Source organism: Pyxicephalus adspersus, chromosome 9 (genome assembly GCF_032062135.1).
Source record: "Pyxicephalus adspersus chromosome 9, UCB_Pads_2.0, whole genome shotgun sequence".
NCBI lineage: Eukaryota > Metazoa > Chordata > Amphibia > Anura > Pyxicephalidae > Pyxicephalus > Pyxicephalus adspersus.
In genome coordinates this window covers 34,805,655-34,827,022 of record NC_092866.1, presented here as the reverse complement: position 1 = coordinate 34,827,022, position 21,368 = coordinate 34,805,655, and the positions used below count along the sequence as shown (strand labels likewise).

The window sequence follows — 21,368 nt, the reverse complement described above, 5'->3', positions numbered from 1 at the left end:
ACCGCCTGTTACCAATCCTAGGTGCCTAGCACTTACCGCCTGTTATCAATCCTAGGTGCCCAGCACTTACCACCTGTTATCAATCCTAGGTGCCCAGCACTTACCGCCTGTTACCAATCCTAGGTGCCCAGCACTTACCACCTGTTATCAATCCTAGGTGCCCAGCACTTACCGCCTGTTACCAATCTTAGGTGCCTAGAATTTACCGCCTGTTATCAATCCTAGGGGCCTAGCATTTATGGCCTGTTACCAATCCTAGGTGCCTAGCACTTACCGCCTGTTATCAATCCTAGGTACCCAGCACTTACCGCCTGTTAAAAATCCTAGGTGCCCAGCACTTACCGCCTGTTACCAATCCTAGGTGCCTAGAATTTACCGCCTGTTATCAGTCCTAGGGGCCTAGCACTTATGGCCTGTTACCAATCCTAGGTGCCCAGCATTTGCCAGAAGTCACTCACAAGGGGTAAATGTTTTTTGCTGCTAATATGAGCTAAGCCTAACTTGTTACACCACATTCGTTATACTGTTACACTACTACAAAGGATTACACTCTTAAAACTTAGAACACTAGTAAGTTGGGTCACAATACATGGCATAGGACAGTTGTGGCAAAATACATAGAATAGAAAAATTGGATATACTAACAGGGCAGGCATTACAAAGTTTTAACAAATAATTGGGAGAAGGTAGAACATTGAAACAATAAGAGGTTACTGGATACCCATGGCATAAACAACTGGGAGCACTAAATTTGCCGTGTTTTGCCACACCCCCTTTTTTATTACCCGGCTACAGTTTCCTACCACCCGGCTGAAAAAAATTTCTGGGGAGAACACTGAAGTTGAATTTGTATGTAAGTCGGAACAGGTACATTATTTTATTAAATGCAATTAGGACAGATGTTTGTCTCAACATAATATTAGGCAGAGTGGTATAAGTCACTGTAAAAAAATCCTCACTGTGAGTTAATCACAAACAAAGCAAAACAAAAAAAAAATGTTGGAGCCTAGACATTTATTAACTTCTGGAGCAAGCTGTGCTTTGATTTGCGAAAAGAATCAATCAACTGCAGAGTTTGTCTTGGTCATTAAAGAGTTTCAAGAGGTTGCAGAACACCTCAGACTTCTTCTGCAAGTCATGCGGACCGTCCCCCCTCCCCTCAACAAGCCACCGTCCTGCACTCGAGCGAGCAGGGACCCATTCATATCTAGGAGTCGTCCGTATGTTGGATGTCCTTAACTTGAGGACTACCTGTATAACATGTAAGAGTAGACCATGTAAGACCAGGTAAGAGGACTTATCTCAATACATGTAGTGAAAGAATACAAAATGTGCAACCCCACCCAATATTCCATTTTTGTGTGACAGGGCAAGTGAAACTAGAGAAAGAAAAAAGAAAAAAAGAGAATAAAGAAGAAGGCGAATGAGGCAAAAAAGAAACCCTCAACCAAGGCTGCTTGGGAAGAGGATTGAATTGACATAGGCAAAGAGCCATTACTCTAAGACTAGCTCCTGTGTACCCAAAATGACTTAGGTGTCTAGAGAGGACACTATTTTTTGAGAGAAAAAGATCCCTATGTTAGCCCCCCCATTTATCAAAAAAGGCATAAAAATATTCTGCATGAGGAACAATCAAAAGCTGATAAATTGGTCAGAGCTTGAGTCGGGCTGGACCTGAAGCATTGCATTGTGACTCAAAGGGAGTTTGTGGACTAACAAAAAATTGAGCAGGAGGTAGGCATTCTAGGATTATCTACCAAATGCAACCCTATGGGGGTCATCAAACATCACTGGTGGATAAAGTGTTTGGCCCTTAATTTATAAAACTGGGGTGGAGGTGACCATCTGAACCATGAGAGAAAAAGGCGTTGTCCAGACTGGGTAAAAGGAGATAAAGAGGGTGAAATGTCCAGTAAAGTTATCATTGACAAACCCAGTACATGTCTGTCATTTGCAACATCTATTTAATATACACCACTGCATATTATGTTGGCACTATATAAATCCAACTTTTTATTATTAATAAAAACAATAATAATAATTTTCAGGAAGGAGATCGACAATGAGAACTGTTTTTTACCTCAGGACAGGTTTACTTTTGTCCCCTGGCTGTAGCTTGGTAATTTTAGCAACTGTTTCTCAAAGCAGGAGTATTTCTGTTATTTTTGACTGTGGAGGTTACACTGAAACCATAGTAAGAATGATCCGGCATCATATGTCTTTGTAGAGTTTGGTGGAGTTTCAACTGCTATCTGCATTTTCTGGAATGCTTATGGATTGATGTATCTTCAAGCTTCTTAGGCTGACATAAGGGGCAACTACATAAAATGTATCCTTACTGGCAAGGATTAGTCTATTGCAATGGTAACAGCTAACACTCCTTCCTGTAAACTGTGCTGCCAATGACCAATTGACTGGAAGCAATAACCTTTTATGGTATTACAGCACACTTGCAGTATGTTTATGTATCATTTAGTTCAAGGCCATAGCTATGCAAAAAAAAAAAAAAAAAACAAAACCTTCTATGATGCAGCTTCTGCTAATCTTACATTATTAACTAATGTAAAAAAACAGTTGGTATAATTGGTAAAATGTAGTTTTCTTAACCCTTTTGTTTTTTTACAGATGCTCCTGTTTCTGAACTTCATGACTTATTCTGTAAGAAATTGCAGCAATGCTCGGTTATCTTCCATTTTATGGATTGTGTGGCTGACCTGAAAGGAAAGGAGATCAAGAGGGCTGCATTGAATGAGCTGGTAGAATGTATTGCCACCAACAGGGGAGTCCTGATAGAGCCAGTTTACCCAGAAATTATAAAAATGGTAAGTATTGCAGCTGAGGAACCCTGTCAGCTTTAGAATTTGCAAAGTTCATATTGTAAGGAAACACCACAGAGAACCTAGATATATTTAAAAATGTTGTAACTTTATGTAATACCTGTTGGGGATATAGGAAGCCATAATGCCACATCAAAGTAATTCCCTAAAACTGTGGTTCAAATCTAACCTATGGGAGCAACATATACATATCAAAAAATACATTTAGGGCAGCTCCATTGGAATAAGAACCCTGTCACTTTCACACATGTGCATTGAAGTATTGTTCTGTACATGCATTGGGGTGTCATTCATTTTGAAAAGCACCTCAACAACACACCTGTACTACAATGCACCATGGTACACCACAATCCTCAATGAGTGTTCCAGTGCACTAATTTTTTACTGCAAAATGCTTTTTTTTTATTTGTGATGGGATAACTAATATGGCATGCCCCATGGCATCTTGCATTACAACAGTTAAAAGTACATTGCAGCACAGTGTGTTATAATGTACACTGTCCATTAGCTGTGTCCTCAAACACTTACAAGGTACCAAAAGCATAAAAACATAAAAATGACAGTTGCTCACATTAGTTTATTACTTGTACAGTAAAAAGTCAACAACTTCCATAATATGTACTTAATTTGTCTCATCTATAAATAAAAACACACAGACTCGGGGTAGTGCCTGCACTGATTCTTAAATTGAGAATGTTTTACTGAACTTAAAATAAATGCAGATTGCATTTGACATTGCGCTCTAGCTAATTCCCATTGCTCCATGAACAAAAAGCAGATGACATTTTTTTTAACTAGCAGCCTGGTGTTTTGGATAAACCAGGGGGAAATCCTCAGGCACTGCTTGTGCTTCTGCATCTCAAATGTTTGATGAGACTTTAATTTTAGGTGGTGGGTAGGAAATTCTGTATTTATCTATAGGGATAGAATGTAAAAAAGCATCATCAGTTTGTCAAGGGAGTGCTTAAAAAGTTTAGATCATTTCTAGACCCAGTCCATAGGATATCTGCTCAGAAAAAGAGGTTTGTTCTGATGACCTTGTTTGTTCTAAATATGACAATCTATCTTGGCCTCAATTTGTCTACCAGCTGGGCAAAGTGCTCAAGTGACCTACAAAGGACAGAGATGTGCAATTTGTGTCAGTATAATGTGCCCTATTGTAATATGAGGAGGTTTCCACACAAATGTAGTCACATTTCACATAAGAAGAGAAATTCTCATCAAATATATGCATTCTCTTTACATAGCTATAACATTGTACACCAATGCAGTTATACAAGTAAATGTATTAATAATAGTATATCTAATAATACATCTGGCCTTACTAATTCAGTTTGTCAACCTTTTCTATAAAATGATGAGCTAGTGTCTTTGTGTTTGTCTTTTTGACCCAATACATAATTAAATACATAATTCCCTAAACTGCTTTGACATCACTTGCTGCATGGTTGATATAAATGAATACCTCACTTAAGTCTGAAGTTAGCAAACAGGAGACACAAATTTTCAAAAGCAGCAAACATGGCAGCCTCTATATTTCTCTTTGTACAGACTTTTTTTTTTATTACAGAATCCTTGTAGGGATGGTAGGGATGAGCGAGAAGGCCTCTGACAGTCTCGCGAAAATTTCCTTGAACTTCCATTGGGTCCGCAAAATTTCGGTGAACCGATTTCGCAAATTCAATTAAAGTCAATAGGCTGAATTTAAACAATAATAGCAAAGCCCTATACATGTCAGAAACCACCAAATTTGCTAATTATGTGTAGAAGAACAGTGGCAACAAGGAAAAAGTTCCAAAAGACCTTGTGGTTTTCCAGAAAATGGCAGGTAAAGTGACAGCAGGCAAAAAGAATTTTTGCGTGATGGACAGCGTACAGAAGGCAGCATAAACATTGGGTCATTGAGAAAGGGTGGCACTACGTGTCAACCCACTAGCAGCAGTCTCTGTCATCAAAACAGCAGGAGACTAGATGACATGTGTTAGGAATGCCACCTATAAAGTTGTGGAGAAATAGCGCGGTGACATTAGGCAAAAGGCTGGAGGACCAGAGACAGAGCTTGGGTCAGCGAGAGCAGTAGCAGTGTGTGGCCTCCAGTCAGCTATCGCTAGGGAGACAGGATTGGTAAGTGTCATGGAGAGCTGGGTGTAGTGCATCCTCAATGCCACCCAGAAGTGTGTAATACAATTTTAGTAAATTAAGTACTGACAGGCGACAGCAGCAGCAGCAGGAGGAGGGGGTGGTCTCTGAGACGAAGCGTGGACAGCATTGGTAACTGGCATCAAGAGCTGGGTGTAATGCATCGTCAATGCCACACAGAAGTGTGTAATACAATTTTACTGAATGGAGCACTGACAGGCGGCAGCAGGAGGAGGTGGTGGGCCCTGAGACGGAGCGTGGACCGCATTGGTAACTGGCATCTAGAGATAGGTGTAGTGCATCGTCAATGCTACACAGACGAGTGTGATCCAATTTTAGTGAATGGAGAACTAACAGGCGGCAGCAGCAAGAGGAGGCGGTGGGCCCTGAGACGGAGCGTGGACCGCATTGGTAAGTGTCATGGAGAGCTGGGTGTAGTGCATCATCAATGCCACCCAGAAATGTGTAATACAATTTTAGTGAATAGAGTACTGACAGGCGGCAGCAGCAGCAGGAGGAGGCAGTGGACCCTAAGATCTAGCGTGGACCGCATTGATAACTGGGTCCATTGGCAATGGCCCACAGAAGTGTGTAATACAATTTTAGTGAATGGAGTACTGACAGGCGGCAGCAGCAGCAGCAGCAGGAGGAGACAGTGGGCCCTGAGACGGAGCAGGGATCGCATTGGTAATTGGCATCTAGAGCTGGGTGAAGTGCATCGTCAATGCCACCTAGAAGTGTGTAATACAATTTCAGTGAACGGAGTACTGACGGGGCAGCAGCAGCAGGAGGAGGCGGTGGGCCCCACAATTTTGGTGAATGGAGTACTGAGTACTGGAGTGCTGTAATACAAATATCTGAAATTTGTAATTAAACGTAGGAGGGCCAGACCAAGATGTTTTGTACGTCAACACTGTTGCTGTGGTCTGTGGTGCCGGAAGCCGTAGGAAGGTAGACGATTTTGCTAGTTTGCATCATGAAGTGGATGACATAAATGCCATCTCAATCTTACAATATGTAGCTGAAAAACTAGGCGAAGGCAATGGTACCTATCAGTGTGGCAGTACTGGGGGTTTTTATCTGCAGTTTGTTGGCTTCCCAGAAGCAGCAGAAATGTAAAGTATATTGCTAGCTGGCACAATGGCAAGCATGACATTGGCGATGAATGTCACCCCTGTACGTTGTGATACCTAGCGGAACAATTCAACCGAAGCAGGCTCAGCTGATAGGGTGTTGGGGCAGCCACAGCACAGGAGCAGTGTGGGTTTACTTGTTTGAGGTGTCCACATCAGGTTTGCCAGGCATCCAGAAAATCCCCCCTGCCTTGGCCTAGACTTTTGGATGTGTGATGCCTGCTATCACTACTGCTGCTGCCGCTACAGAAGGGTACGGTGGAGGCAGTGTCCGCCTTATCTCCCTGTGTGGAAGGTGGTGCGCGGAACTTCTCACACAGCCAGTTGCATAGTAGTCTGCTCAAGCAGGCCACCTTTTCTTTCTCTTGTGCCGGGTTAGGTAGAAACTGTGACCACACAACTTTGTAGCGGTGATCCCCTCCTCCTATAACCACTTTCCATCAGACCACACAGTATTATCAAGCAGAAGGATGATGGGTATGACGTTGTTCCAGCCTGACCACTCCCGACTTTTTTGTGGCCTGCTCAAAGGGGGCCAGTACCTCGCACAGGGTCTCCATCTGCAGCCACTGGTCACTGGTAAAATAGCTCAGTTGTGTGGCTGTACCAAGGGCCCCGCTGCCTCTATGCATGCAAGTAATGGCGGATGGCTATGTTTTGCTCACACAGGCGCTGGAGTATGTGCCAGGTGGAGTTCTATCTAGTCACAGTGTCACAAATGAGTCTATGCGGTGGCAGCCTCTGTTGGCACTGGATCTTGCTAAGCACCACGGCGGCAGTAGGGGATTGGCATACATGGCTGTAGATGGAGCAAGCCTGTTTCAGTAAGTCCTCCAGTCCTGGGTACGTAGGGGAGGAATTTTGGCACCACCAGGATCAGCACGTGTGCAAAGCAGGGCACATGTGGTATGCATCCCATGCGCAGTGTGGCCACAAAGTTGGCTCCGTTGTCGCACACTACGTTGCCTGTTGTAAGTCGGGAGGGGGTCAGCCAAGCCTCAACCTCTCTGTGCGAAGCGGACAAGAGTTCTCTAGCGGTGTGACTTTTCTCCCCCAAGGACACCAGTTTCAGCACTGCCTGGCAACACGTGTGCTTTAGGAAGACGTAGTGGCGTGCCCGCTTAACCACAATGTCCTCTGCTGCTGGCCTTTCAGGAGTGTCGAAAAGAGAGGGGTTGACAGTAGAAGGAATGCAAGAGAAGGTGGGAGAGGACTGGGGTGGCCCATGCTTTCCCACCACACCCCTCGGCGGGGGTACCAGTTGCTGTAATGCCTTTTGCAGACTACCGCCTACTGAGCTATGCAAGGCCACCCAGTGAGCAGTGAAGGACAGGTAGCCTCCCACTCTGTGTCTGGTTGTCCAGCTGTCCCTGGTGACGTGGATTTGGCTAGACACCGAGAATGCCAATGCCTGGGAGGTTTTCCATTACATGTAAACTGGGTACAGCTGTGCGGGACAAGTAATGCCTGCTTGGTATATTCCACCGCTGCTAAGCACAGGCCATCAGGTCTCGGAAGAGAGTCCACAATGTTGTACTGCAGTAGCTGCAAGGCCAATAGTTTGGCTAGACATGAATTTAGTTCGATGACTCACTTGTTGGTTGGCCCATAGCCTGAGACCTTGCGCAGAACTCTGGTAGAGTGGGCTGAAGGGACTGGGAGCTAGGGGAGCTGAGGGGTCATTGGGGTATCCATCTTGCGGTGACAAACATTGTCTGACGCCATGAAACCTGCGGGCTGAAGCAGATACTTCCTTGCAGCTGGAAGTCTGGCTGGCACCAACCTCCTGAGACGTACTAGCAATCACCGTTGGAGGTAGAGAAGGAATCAATGAAGGTGGAAGAAGAGATGATGACGTGGTTGCACCTCCTTCAAGAGAACGCAAATACTGCTTCCACTGGTTTGTGGTTCTTGCGCATGTGGGAAAGCAGGGATGTTGTACCGAAATGTGATCCAGCACAGGATGCAGATTGCTACATACTTGTCATCGTCTTTCGGCGGGACCACAAAAAGGACCACACTGGAGAGGTGCATGCAACCACTCTCCTGCTCTTTGTCTTTGCCTGCCTCTGCGTCTGCTGGGTGTCCTGTGTCTGTTCCAGCTTCCTCTCCCCCACGGTCACATAGTCTCTGACTGTTCCGCTGCTTGTGCCCACTCGTCTGTCTCTTCTTTGGGATTCACATGAGGCAGATTTGTGGCCCCTTCCATCCCCAGTCTGTTGCTGTTGCTGCCTTTCCTCTACGTCTGTTTCGGAACTACTGCTAGCCCTTACACGCAACGGTGGTTCCCAGGTGACATCACGGTCACCATCATCCTCATTTTCATGTAAGCCAACCTCTGCAAATGCAGCCACTGATCCAGAACCCTCGCCCAGCAAGTGCTGACCACACTCTCCAAGGGTCTCAAAGTCCGCCTCCTGCTCTGAACTTCACACTGACAGATCCTCAGGCTGTTCGTCAAACAACATGGAAGAGTCATTGGGAGGTAAAGGCACTTTTGCCGCTCTAACTTCTGTGTTTGCTCCTGTCACGAGTGTGCTGGTTCCTTCTGCTGCTGCAGAAGAATAGCCTGCTGCACTTGAGGCCCCTGAGACCCAGTCACCAATCCTCTCCACATGATGTGGCTGTATGATTGTATTCCGCCCTCTCAATACATCTACCAGCGTACTGGTGCCTTGCACATTTCTCAGACCTGTTTTAAAACTTGTGTTGTCTCCAACAGTTTGCTGCTGCTGTCCCACAGTGGCGGACTCCCAGGGCGTATGCCCCCTTCCAGATGCGGCAGGTTGCCCAATGCTACGCCTTCCCCTGGGTCTACCTCTAATTTTTTACTTATTTGGGCAAAAATGCACCTGTACCAAACGGTTTCTTTGGTAAATAGGAACAGGTATCAAACACGGAAATATATGTATTAATTTTACAGTAGGCCAGAAATTTCACTGGACCAAACAGTCTTCTTTGGTAAATAGGAACAGGTATCAAACACTAAAATATCTGTATTTATTTTAAAATAGCACAGAAATTTCACTGTACCAAATAGTCTTCTTTGGTAAATGGGAACAGGTATCAAACCCTGAACTATGCAGCTAACAATGAACTAAGAGGTTCCTACTCTGTCCCTGTCACACTGCCATATACGGCCCATTAGGCTTTTTTATCTTGCCCGTTGAACTCCTGTTATGTCACGGATATAATTTGTGACAGTTTATGAAAATATTGATGGGTTCAATTTGAAGTGTACAAAGAGAGATAATACAAAGACTTGAATGATTATACAATTTAATAATAAGATAGATAGACAAAACAATGCAATACTGTAATAATAATTAATAAACGGTAACAAAAGATACTTAGCTGCGGAAGAAAACTGAATTCACCCAAAGATTCTGCTGGAAATCAATAACTTGGCAGATGATCAAAGAAACATGTTGTATCCAGCAAGCTCTGGTCAAGACTCCTTCATTAGGTATGGCACTGTGTTTTTAACTACTCAGGAAGGAACTAAGACAATGGCTGGTGTTTGACCAGTACTGACCCATAATCATCCTTAAACCTTACAGGATATGCTGCATTTCTTTAGGATGACCTCATGTCTGGTATACATATACCAGTATATACTGATAAAGCATTATTGTTGGTGAGACATAATTGATATTAAATAAGTTGTGCTAACCCAACAACTCCCTCTCCACTTCTGCGGCTCAGCTAAAGTACATCTGCAGTCTGCAGCTCTGGCCAGTGAGGGACCATGTCCCCTGTACAAATCCCGGCTCGGGGAAGTGGAAGGGACAACCCACAGATCTGAGCCTGTGATGGGAGTAAGCGGGGTTATGCCATCATGACGTCACATTCAGTGACACCCGTCTCGGCGCTCCATCCATCTGATCCTGGCCCGGCCCCTCTGCCAAATTTTAGAATCCATTGTGGCCTGAGTCAAAAAGTTTGCCCACCCCTGGTCTATCCTCTACACAGAACACAAGATGAAGTGACTAACCCCTCCCTCCTTCCCTGTATATATATGCCTGTGCTCTGATCTCTCCTGATTGGCTGCTGGGCCTTGCTGTGCATCCTGGGAGCAAATGATTCGCTCCCAGCCATGATTACTGCTGAAATTTCTTGACGTTACTGCCCCCTGCTTTTTCCCTCGTTAGTTCAACGAGAATACGACCTCATGGCGAATCGCAAGCCCGTTCTCGCTCACATGTTCGGTAAGCGAGAAAGTCCCGAATCGCCGGGAGATCAAATTTAAAATTCTTGTTCGCTAATCCCTAGTTATTGGGCAAATAGACAAATGTTGTAATTTTTGTGTTATTTTCATGTTGTTACATTTTTGAAGTTTTAAGTTTATTAAAGTTTCTTTTTTTCCCACTTCAGATCTCAGTAAATATATTTCGCACACTACCACCCAGTGATAATCCAGAGTTTGACCCTGAGGAGGATGAGCCAAATTTTGAGCCCTCTTGGCCACATCTACAGGTATATTATGTTAATGGTACTGATCAGTGTAATGCTCCACATCCACATGTACAATCCTAATAATGCTGTTAACTTTTCAAGCTTTCCTAAGTATCATAATGTATTTTTAATACGAAAGACATTTTGACCCTAGGTAGAGATTTTTTTATTGTGCAAATAGCTCATTATTGGAGAATCAACCAATTAAATACTTTACAGCACAGGGGGATTTTTCACTGGCAGCGCTGATATGTACTTGTATAATAAGGAAAGCAGCTCAAAGTCAAATCAGTAAATACTGTACTTTTCTGCATAGAAATAACCCTATATTTAAGTCTGCAAAAAACGTGGCCCATGAGTTCCACAAGCTGCTTTTGAGCAAGGCTTTAACAGTAAATTAATTAGGGCAGGTTCAGTCCTGCTTTAGAATACATTCTGTGTAGACTTAGCCTAAGTTTCTAAAAGTCCTTTTCCCAAACTTTGTACATGTTCACCATTGGCCTGATGAGTGGCTTCAAAGGGTATCATGTACTATCTACCTTGTAAACAGTAATCATGTACACACTTCCCTGGCACACTGACCTTCTCCTTTTATTTATTAACCTTTATAAACTTTTTAACTTCTGAAAACAAATTTGTGATGCTACAGAAAATGTTTGACTATTTAAAGTCATTTACCGTATTTTTCGGACCATAAGACGCACTTTTTTTCCTCCTAAAGTGGGGGGAAAATCAGGGTGCGTCTTATGGTCCGAATGCAGAGGTACAGGGGCATATTTTTTTACTTACCTGTGTCCCCGCCGGTCCCCGGCTGCGCCGATCTCTGCCTGTTCTGTGATCCAGCGTGTGGCACTTGTGCCCGCCCACGAAGGCGGCGCCGATTGATTTGATGAATGCCGATCGGCGCCGCCTTCGTGCACAAGTGCCGCACGCTGGATCACAGGGGAAATCAAATCAATTTTTTTTTTTCTTGTTTTCCCTTGTGCGGAAAACCTGGTGCGTCTTATAGTCTGGAGCGTCTTATGGTCCGAAAAATACGGTAAATACATTTCTTCAATGAAATTCTGACTATAGCCCAGTCAATCAAAAAGCAGCACTAAAAGACCATTCAATAAATTCCAGAGCCAGAGAGATAACCGAATCACTTTATTTCTAACTAAGTGCCACAACACCTAAATTCAGATATACTCTTCAAATACCAAATGCCTTTACAACCCAATTTATTATCTTCTAAAAGTTGTAATGGGAATTTTACTGTGCTGACCATAACCTATGCAGAGCTGTGGGATAGACCCAGTGGACCCTTCTACTACTGGCTTCCTGCAGAAACTACGGAAGGGGCAGGTAAAAGACCAGTCACCCTCCACTAGGAGATGAATCCATCAGTAACTGGTCATGACTGCAAAAAAATCCTTCACAGAAGCACTAAAGATGTAGTATGTGTTCAACTTTTCAAAAATGTGTTTGTTTGCTGTTAAGTTTTTAAGTTAAGTAATTCTGTTAAGTTTATTCTAGCACATTGTGTGTTTTTTTGTCCTTAATCTTATATATAGGGGATTGCTTCATATAATTTATTTGTACAAAACTGCTGCCATATACTTTTTCAGGAAAGGTATAATAAATTAATACCCCTTCCTTTATATTTATGTATTATATCAATATTCCTTTCTTTAGAAAAGCCTTTTTTTTAGCCATATCTCAAAAACTTTAGCTGGACATGAGCTATGTAAGGTTGTGGAAGAAAGCAAGGTAATGAGCAGTGTTGTGGGAAAAGTAACACTGTGGATGGATGATCCAAAAATTAAAACTGACAAAGACCAAATAAAAAAGGGTGATGAAAGCAGGGTTTCTGGTTTGACGTTCACCAAAGACCATAACTGCTCATGTAAATGGTAATGACGATAGTACGTCTTTTGCTTCCCATGCACCCTGGTCAGTGGCAGGGTTTATTTGATTCCCTAATATTAACCATTTTGTTAGGTAGCTTGACCTGCATGTAAATGTAAAATAGAATAATAGAATAAATACATTTTGAAATTATCATTAAAGGTGTTAACTTCTTATAGGTATCAGATGTTTTATTTATTTACTTTTTTGCAACAGTGTTCCTTTAACCATCTGGGCGTTTACCCCGAGCCTGGTTCGGGATAACAAAACTTGCTACAATGGTTCACCCCAAACCAGGCGCGGGGTAGCTAAAAATAGAAACACGCGTTACAGTGCAATCTGATTGTCATACAACATTGTATGACAATCGGATTACAACTGAAAAAAAACACTTACCTTGTCCCCGCAGCTCCTCAGGAGACGTCATCTCTCTTCAGCCTTCACCCGGCATGTGCAGTGACAATCTTCGGGGTTTCCCGGTGACGTCACTGCAAGCGTTGGGGCGAGCGGGAGGCGGGGCGGGAAATTCAAATCACTTTGCATTGAACTCAATACAAAAAAGCTTTATTGAGTCCAATTCAAAGAAATCTTTATAAAATATATATATATAATTGTATTATAAATATATTATATAGGCTACTGTACAGTTACATTACATTATACACTATTTATTTTTTTAAGATTTTTTTTTATAATGTTTTATACATTTTTTTTAAAGTTTATTAATAAATTTATTAAATTTTGGACATATTTCAGTGAGTTATGCCTAAGAATTATAGCCTACAATCTAAAATAATTTTCCATGCAAAAAATGATTTTTTTTTCCTTTTTGCATGGAAGTACGTAAAGAATTAGAACACCCGTCGTTCTTGTACGCATCCCTTGACTATTCCTGATAATGTCAGTACATACGCCCGTTGACGGGGGTCATAGCGGGAAATTCAAATATTTTGTATTGGATTCCATACAAAGTCCTGTATCCAATCCAATACAAAATAATACAAAATATATTTATGTGGTTTTGTCTAAAGGTATGTGACATTGGACTATGTTTAAAAATTTACCACACTAGGGAGGTGTTTTAGAAAAATATATTACTATACAGTATACCGAATTACTGCATTTTCAGTATTTTTTATTTATTTATGCATTCTTGTTTAAGCTGATTTTTGTGTTTTTTATTTAATTTTAATAATAAAGTTATTTTTTTTTATTACATGATTGTGTGTTTCAAACTTTATTATATTCAGGATATCTACTAGACCCTTGTTCGGACATATTTCTGTAGATTAGAGGTCTACAACTTAAAAAAAAAAATTTCATGAAAAACAGTGTACCGCTTTTGGTATAGAAATCCAGACATCAGTAGAATGCCCAGGAGGTTAAGCAAAATATGTAATCGACTTTGAATTATTTAAATACATATTTAATTGCATGAGCTATTTTAAAATGCTTTATTGGTGCAATGGTCTTGTGAAGTGACTGAAGATGTTAAACGTTTTGCAGCATGATGCTCTGTGTGCTTTCTCATTTTTCTTCATGAAAAATATGATAAGCCAAAGCCTAATGAAATTTGGAAAACATGTGCAGGCAGAAGTCACCATGGTTACTGCTTCCTTGTGTCCTTAATAATAGCTGTATCACATGGATGAGTAAAATCCTTCTTGAGATTATTTCTCTACAACCACACTACTAGTAATATTAAGTATTGAAATAGACCTCTTTTTTAATTTTATACATATACTTCACTAGAGTTTAAAGCAAAACATGCTGGTTTTCTGCAATTTAACAAGCATACCTGCCTCTTCACAGTTTTCTTTAGAATGTACAGTGAGCTGAAAATGCACAGCTTAGTGAATGGTATGCATCATTGCCAAAATGATTCAACTCCTGTACTCATGTGAGGCCTAACCAACCAAGATAAACAGTGATAAACCTGGAAGAGGATCAAGCAAAACTATGGCGTCAGAGAGGGAGCCACGGCATGATCAAGATGCTATATCTTCACTTTCACCCAGGATTCACACATTTTAATAATTTAATTCAATTTGAAAAATGGAAATTAGGACAATGGAGAAGGCATTTTTGACCTCCTTAAAGTACAAGTTACCTAAATTATATGGTGACCCAATTTGTTTAACACTATGAGTTGTTTTTCCACAACTGGTATGCAAATTACAAGTCAGAAATAATTAAAAACAGTCAGAGGTCTTATGGTAAATGTCCTTCACATTTAGTGTTGTGGTGTTTTGCAGCATGTGTGTTGTATTAAAAAGACACTACACAAGGTAAAATTGTAACTATAGCAACTTTTACACAATACATGGGCTGCACAGGTGTATTAGCCCATCTGTGTGTTGGGGCCCCCCTTGGACAACAACATACTGCACACATTACTGTGCACTACTGAGTAATGCATTAACAATAGAAAGGGAATAGAACAAATACAAAGAGCACAAAATAAACTAAACTGCCCTAAATTCACTAATTTCCTCCTAGAAAAAAAAAACATTCCCTCAATCCCTGGTGCGAACTCCACAACTAGGGGCTTTATGTGGCCCTTTATCACTTACTGTGCAGCCCTACAGTCTGGTGGTTTCTTCTAAAGCCATTACTCAAGCCATTTAATACTCAAGCCATTAATTGCATAGAATTTTACTTTAGAATAATCATTCTTGCTGCACAGTTCCTTTGATTCCTTGAAAAAAATCTTTCCTTTTAAAATCACCTCCAGAATATTTTTTTTTTTTGATGGACCACATCTCCATCTGTTGTTTTTCCCTTTCTCCTTAAGAAATAATTACAACAACCTTCCATTTGCCTCATCTTCACACATTTTTATTACCACTCAGCTAAGTTTATTAAAGACAGTCAGTACTTCATATTACCTGATACACTAATCTCGTCGTATAAATCCCTGCATCTCAATCTTACCAATATGCTCTCCAATCTCCCATGAGGAAGCCTTGATGGCGAAACACGTTGGGCAAGGGAACATTATTGGTGTTACCTTTGTTTTTTATAAGATTGTATGCACTTAATTCTCACTTTTATTGTTTGTAGTCAAGCCCTGTATAGCTTCAAAATGTTGAATACAACTGACCTTTTAAAACACTGCTGTTGCCTTAAAGAGCCTTTTTTCTGTTCTTCCTCAATATGTTATTCTTACATTAGGCTTGGCAACTTACTATAGTATATAGCATATGCTTACTGGGATTTCACCCTCTTATTATCATTTGTGTCACAAATTATTTTAAGTGATCTGTAGGGAGCCCAAATGAGGAAGAAGACAATTACATAGGTCTTTGACAGTTTGTTCAATTAATGTTTCTCGTATCCTGTTCTAGTTTCTAACTTGTATGAATATTTTCCATATAGCTGGTGTATGAATTCTTCCTCCGCTTTCTGGAAAGCCAGGATTTCCAACCTTCACTGGCAAAGCGATATGTGGACCAGAAGTTTGTGCTCATGGTAAGAGTATTTTATTTATTGATAATTAATCATTTTGATCTAGTGTATTGCTTTTCTGTATTAATCATTTTACTGGTTTTGTACATTAATAGGCATGCAACAAACATGATAAGTACAAAGGTTTACACATTTATGGGTAAGCAACAGGCCTATTATGGCAATATCACAATGGTGCACTAGGACTCTTTATAAAATGACCCTGGATGTACCATATTCAGTGTTCTGTGTATCAGTGTACTTAGAGAGTGTGTAGCCCTGCAGATTTGTGAGCTCAGGACAGTATATAGCTGAGGAAAGTACTGTATAGTAAGATTGAGATTGAGTTAAAATATAGTGGTAGCTAAGGAGTTTCTATCATTTTACTTTTTGCCCTCCACACTGCACAAAACAGTTGGAAATTGAGAATATCAGAGGTATTGTTAACTTAAAAGGCTTGTGATAAAGTAGAATAGAAAAAAAGAGACAGAGGGGGTTGTAAAGGTTTATGGGGAAGGGTGGAAAGAGGAAAGGGGTCTAAATGTCTTCACCTTACCTACTGGCAGGGGGTTGATGTTCATATGTTAGTGCAGTGAAATGATAATGGGTTGGTAATGTGTTTTTCACAACGTACAGACTTGGCCACATGATTTTGAGTGATCAAATAACAAGTGACTTTTTGATTGGCTTGTGAAACAGTGGGATTACAAGTCCACCAAGCTTTTGCTAAAATATGCCTTGTGGCTGTGAATACAGAGGTTAAAGACTTTTAAAGGTTAAAGACAATGCCCCTGATTCATCAATGAAATCCGCGCTCGCTGGAAGCGCGAAAGTAGCTTTTTCAGTTGTTGAATAGCGCGATCGCGTACGATTCCGGATCGCTAATACGAATGCGCGACCGATAATCCGATTCTGCTTGATGAATCAGGGGCAATGTTTCATACATTCTTCCGAACATAAATTTTAAAGAGACCAAAGGTCATGTAAGCATTAAAAGGATACCTGTCACTTCCAACCACTTATTCTTGTTTTTTGTGCTTAGTCAATGTGGAATTGAATAACAATTTAAATAACATTTTATCTCCTTATGTAGCTACTGGAACTGTTTGATAGTGAAGATCCTCGTGAGAGGGAATATCTGAAGACTATTCTGCACCGTGTATATGGAAAATTTTTGGGACTTAGAGCATATATCAGAAAACAATGCAACAACATTTTTCTCAGGTACAGTTTAGAGCAATTAGTTTTTTTAATTGTCTATACCATTCTAATTATTGTGTTACAGACATGCAGTATATTAGGGCTGATTATGCTGCTATAATATATGTATCACTTCTATATAAGTAAAATTGTCTGTAGGTATCTGAAAAAGGCTTTGGAATTTACCTGGTTGAGCATTTACTGTTTCAAAATAGTGGATCAATGATTTTATCAATGAATGTACCTGTAGACTGGCTACTCTGTATTACATTCCATTTATCCCTCTTCATCGTCTGCTTCCCCAATTACAGCACAAAATGCCTTGCAAATGCGAAAATTAGCCTTATTTGTAAATATGTTGATTTTTTGGGCCTGACTTATTAAAGCTCCCAAGGCAGGAGAGGATACACTTTCATCAGTGGCGCTGGGTGATCCAGCAAACCCAGAATGGATTTCGTCAAAGTAATTTGCTCTTTGCTAGTAAATGTTTTGAATCCTGAACCAGATTTATTCCAGGTTTGCTGAATCACCCAGCTTTAATAATGAAAGTGTATTCTATCCAGCCTTGGAGAGCTTTAATACATCAGGTCCATTGAGTGGGACTATCAAATTGCAATTCTTCCTAACAATTATTATTATTATCATTATTATTATTATTATTATTATTATTAGATGATGATGATGGAATTCCCTGGATTAATTCCCATTGCACTTATAATTTGGGCACTTGAGATTTGGGCACGTGACCAGGGTCCCAACGTGACCTTGCCTGTTGTTTAAATAGAAGTGCTTTGGGTTCTGATTAAGGATGGACAATATATAGTGATTGACTAAAATGAAAAAATAATTTTTGGTTTAAGGGTTCATTTCAATCAATAAAAAACATCCACTATGGCTAATTTTGAATTAGAATTTATATTTAGTCCCACAGTTCTTGATGAATGTTTTTTGTTTTTTCCTGCAGATTTATCTATGAAACAGAGCGATTCAATGGTGTAGCAGAGCTCCTGGAAATTTTGGGCAGGTAACTAAATGAAAAACTGGCAAGTCTTAGAAAGCTTACAGACTTATGGAGACAGTAAAACATACATGCCTAAACTGACTAAGCTCAGCCTACATGATTAGATTGATGGTGGTTCACTTAACTGAAACATTCTTGAGTATAAGAAAAAAAAGGGAAGGAGATGCTGGCACAGCTTTAGACATCACTTATATCAAGGGTAAACAGTTATGCTCAGGGCTTGTTTTCTGACCTTCCTGAAATGTATTAACCTGCAAATTTAATAATGTGACCTCATAACCTTGAAATTGCAGTGTACAAGCTTTACTATTTTCCCCTGTTGGTCCATGTTCCCTCCCCGGCAATGTGGTGAACAGTTAAACAGTTCAAGGAATGTATTTAGTTACAGTCATTATATATAAAGGTGTCAGAAGTAGTTATTTTTTCTGTCATGGGTATGTTAGTTATTTATAGTCATGATTGCAGATTTCATAACCTTTAACATTTTAACAAATTGGTGCAATTTATTCTCTTGTAGATTCATTCTATAATGTAGCTGAAAAAATGTTTATTTATATGTTCTAAAGCTTACACAAAGAAGGAAATTGGACAGAGAGAAAAATTACATTTTCCCAACAATGTAATTTAAATCTAGTTTAGAAGAGAATAACTTCATAAGTGTATGACAAACAGATAATCGGAAGTGCTTCCTGTTAGATTCCTCTGAAAATCACTATTCTACTGCCAACATCTTACCCATGAACAGATGCCGGTCATTGGCACATTTCATCCTTCTTTTCATTCGTCATAATTTGGCAGTGGATTTACAGATGCCCAGATTGCTACCATTTTGGTTACAGCAGGAACTCCTATCTTCATTTGAAGGCTTTGTCTGTTGGCCGTAAGGCTAACCAGTTTTTGTGTAACTAGAAAAATATGAATAGAAAACTCAGCTGTAATATTTACCTGCCATTAGATAGTTATAGCGGCTTCCTTCGCTGACCTCTTCTTTTGGAAATGCTAATTGCTTGGCTGCAATGTTGATGCTGCAATTAATGTCAGATTGGTCATCAATATTTTAGAAATTCTGAACTTTATCTGGTACTAATTTGCTTCATGCCTACTCCAAGTCTGTTAGTCAGAACTAGTGTTGATGTTCGAATTCGGGTTGTCCCGAATATGGCTGTTCGAATTCGGGTAGACCCGACCCGAATTTTGCTGCATTCGACAGCAAAAATTCGGGAGGAAAAAAAATTTTTTTTTTTTTCAATTTTTTTTTTGTATGTGTTTTTTATTTTAAACTTGTTCTTTTTTATTTTTTACAGGTTATGAATCATAATGTCATTGTGGAATTCCTGGACCGTGGGAACTTTATCTGGGAGTCTCCTTACTAAAGGGGGTTTCCAGATTCCAAAGTCCTGCTAAAAATGTTTATAAAAGCCCCCATTGTTTTCAATGAAAGCTTTCAAAAAAGCTTAAAAACGCTTGAAAAAGCCTTCATTGAGTTGCATGTTTCTGCGGTACACTTTCTCCTTTACATGTCCCTCCCTGCATCGTTCAAACGATTGTATCTAGTGTGTGGACGCTGTTGGTGGATTATATATGAACGATCATATTGTTACAGCATGTACAGAATTGTGCATATTGTGCAATATGATTGTTCAAGTATAATCGTGCATAATCGTTGATCGGTCACAATCGTTCATTTTCTAACAATAATTATTGGAAGTGCGTACCTAGCTTTAGCCTAAAATTGATTTGACAGGTGCTCTTTAATTTTCATGTGAAGTCCAGGGGTATGCAATAGTGTTATGTATCCTTTTACAATGTATCTTTTTATGTATCCTTTTACAATGTATCTTTTTACAATGTATCTTTTTATATATCCTTTTTACAATGTATCTTTTTATGTATCCTTTTACAATGTATCTTTTTACATCTGTTTGGAGGCTGTAGAAGCTCTACACAGTGCTGAAACAAACCCAAATTTTTCTCCCATTGACTTTAATAGTGTTCGAATTCGATGTTCGACCACCCGAATCTTTTTGCTATATTCGAGCGAATAGCTGCCAAATCGAATAGTGAGCTATTCGACCAACACTAGTCAACACTAGTCGACCAACACCATTGAAATTGGACACAACTAAACAATTAGTATTATCAGAACAAGTTTACCAGTGACAACCTAAACACTTTGTTGGTTTTATGTCTTACATGTGGTTCAAATTATTTTACTATGCATATGATGGTTTATGGCAAGAATGAACATTTATTAAATTAATTTAAAAATGATGCCAGGAAATTGGTTGTTCTGCAATAATTCATCCAAATGGTTGCTCACCATCTGAGAAGTAGTTGCTTGTCAAATGACTGACTGTGAATAGATCCTTGCTGGCTCCTCCTGTTGACCTTTTTCCTTCAACACCTTGTTTTTCTTTACATCTACTTCACTGTCATGGTCTTGCTGTTTACTTTCATTGACTGCACACATTACCCAGCTTTCCTTTCATGCCCCCTGTTCATGGGCAAAAGAATGACAATGTATGTTTTTCTGGTTGTCATCATGCATTTCGATTGGTCCAACTTTCTTTCTAAGAATGTAAGAGTTTACTAGTGTAAACTACTGTGCTTCTTTATTGCTGAAAATCAACTTTTGTTGCTGCCCCCACTTGTCCATATCTTACTTGAATTCCATCTATTTTTACCCCTGCTGTATTTCCTGTATACTTGTTTGCTCCGGATTTTGTTGGTGTTTACCCCTCACAGGGATCTTCAGCTCTACTGCCCTGCTATTCTTGTGCCTCATTCCCTGGCACAATTTACACTCAGTTGGATACAACTCTTGGCCTAACTTGATCAAGAGCTTGCTTAACAACCAGTATCCTCCTTTAGCTTCTCTAGCTATCATTTACTACCAGTAAGGCCAACCCATGGACTACACTCAGGGAGTGCTCACCGTACAGTTTCCACAAAACCTTTGATGATGACTAGATACTGTCAGAGCCTGCAAGTTGGCATGGGCCTATTTGCATCGTGTTGGTGGGTCTAAGAAACTTTGGTGTTTATAGTTAGATTAGATATATCTTAGGTTTACAGATGCTAAAATTATTTTGCTTTTTCCATCACAGTATCATCAATGGCTTTGCTTTACCTCTGAAATCAGAACACAAACAGTTTCTTGTCCGTGTGCTGATACCACTGCACTCTGCAAAATCACTTTCTATATTCCACGCACAGGTAAGAGACATCACAGACCATATAATCCCATGT

The 21,368-nt window shown here is 40.3% G+C and overlaps 1 protein-coding gene across 1 annotated transcript in view; it reads left to right on the top strand.

Moving 5' to 3' along the window:
* The window catches only part of PPP2R5B (protein phosphatase 2 regulatory subunit B'beta), a 63,161-nt gene that overhangs the window by 32,370 nt on the left and 9,423 nt on the right, over positions 1-21,368 (top strand). Inside the window, exons 3-8 of the mRNA XM_072421372.1 lie at positions 2,626-2,822; positions 10,484-10,585; positions 15,830-15,922; positions 16,992-17,122; positions 18,063-18,122; positions 21,227-21,335. Coding sequence (XP_072277473.1) covers positions 2,626-2,822; positions 10,484-10,585; positions 15,830-15,922; positions 16,992-17,122; positions 18,063-18,122; positions 21,227-21,335 — 692 coding nt within the window. The remainder of the gene's footprint in view (positions 1-2,625; positions 2,823-10,483; positions 10,586-15,829; positions 15,923-16,991; positions 17,123-18,062; positions 18,123-21,226; positions 21,336-21,368) is intronic.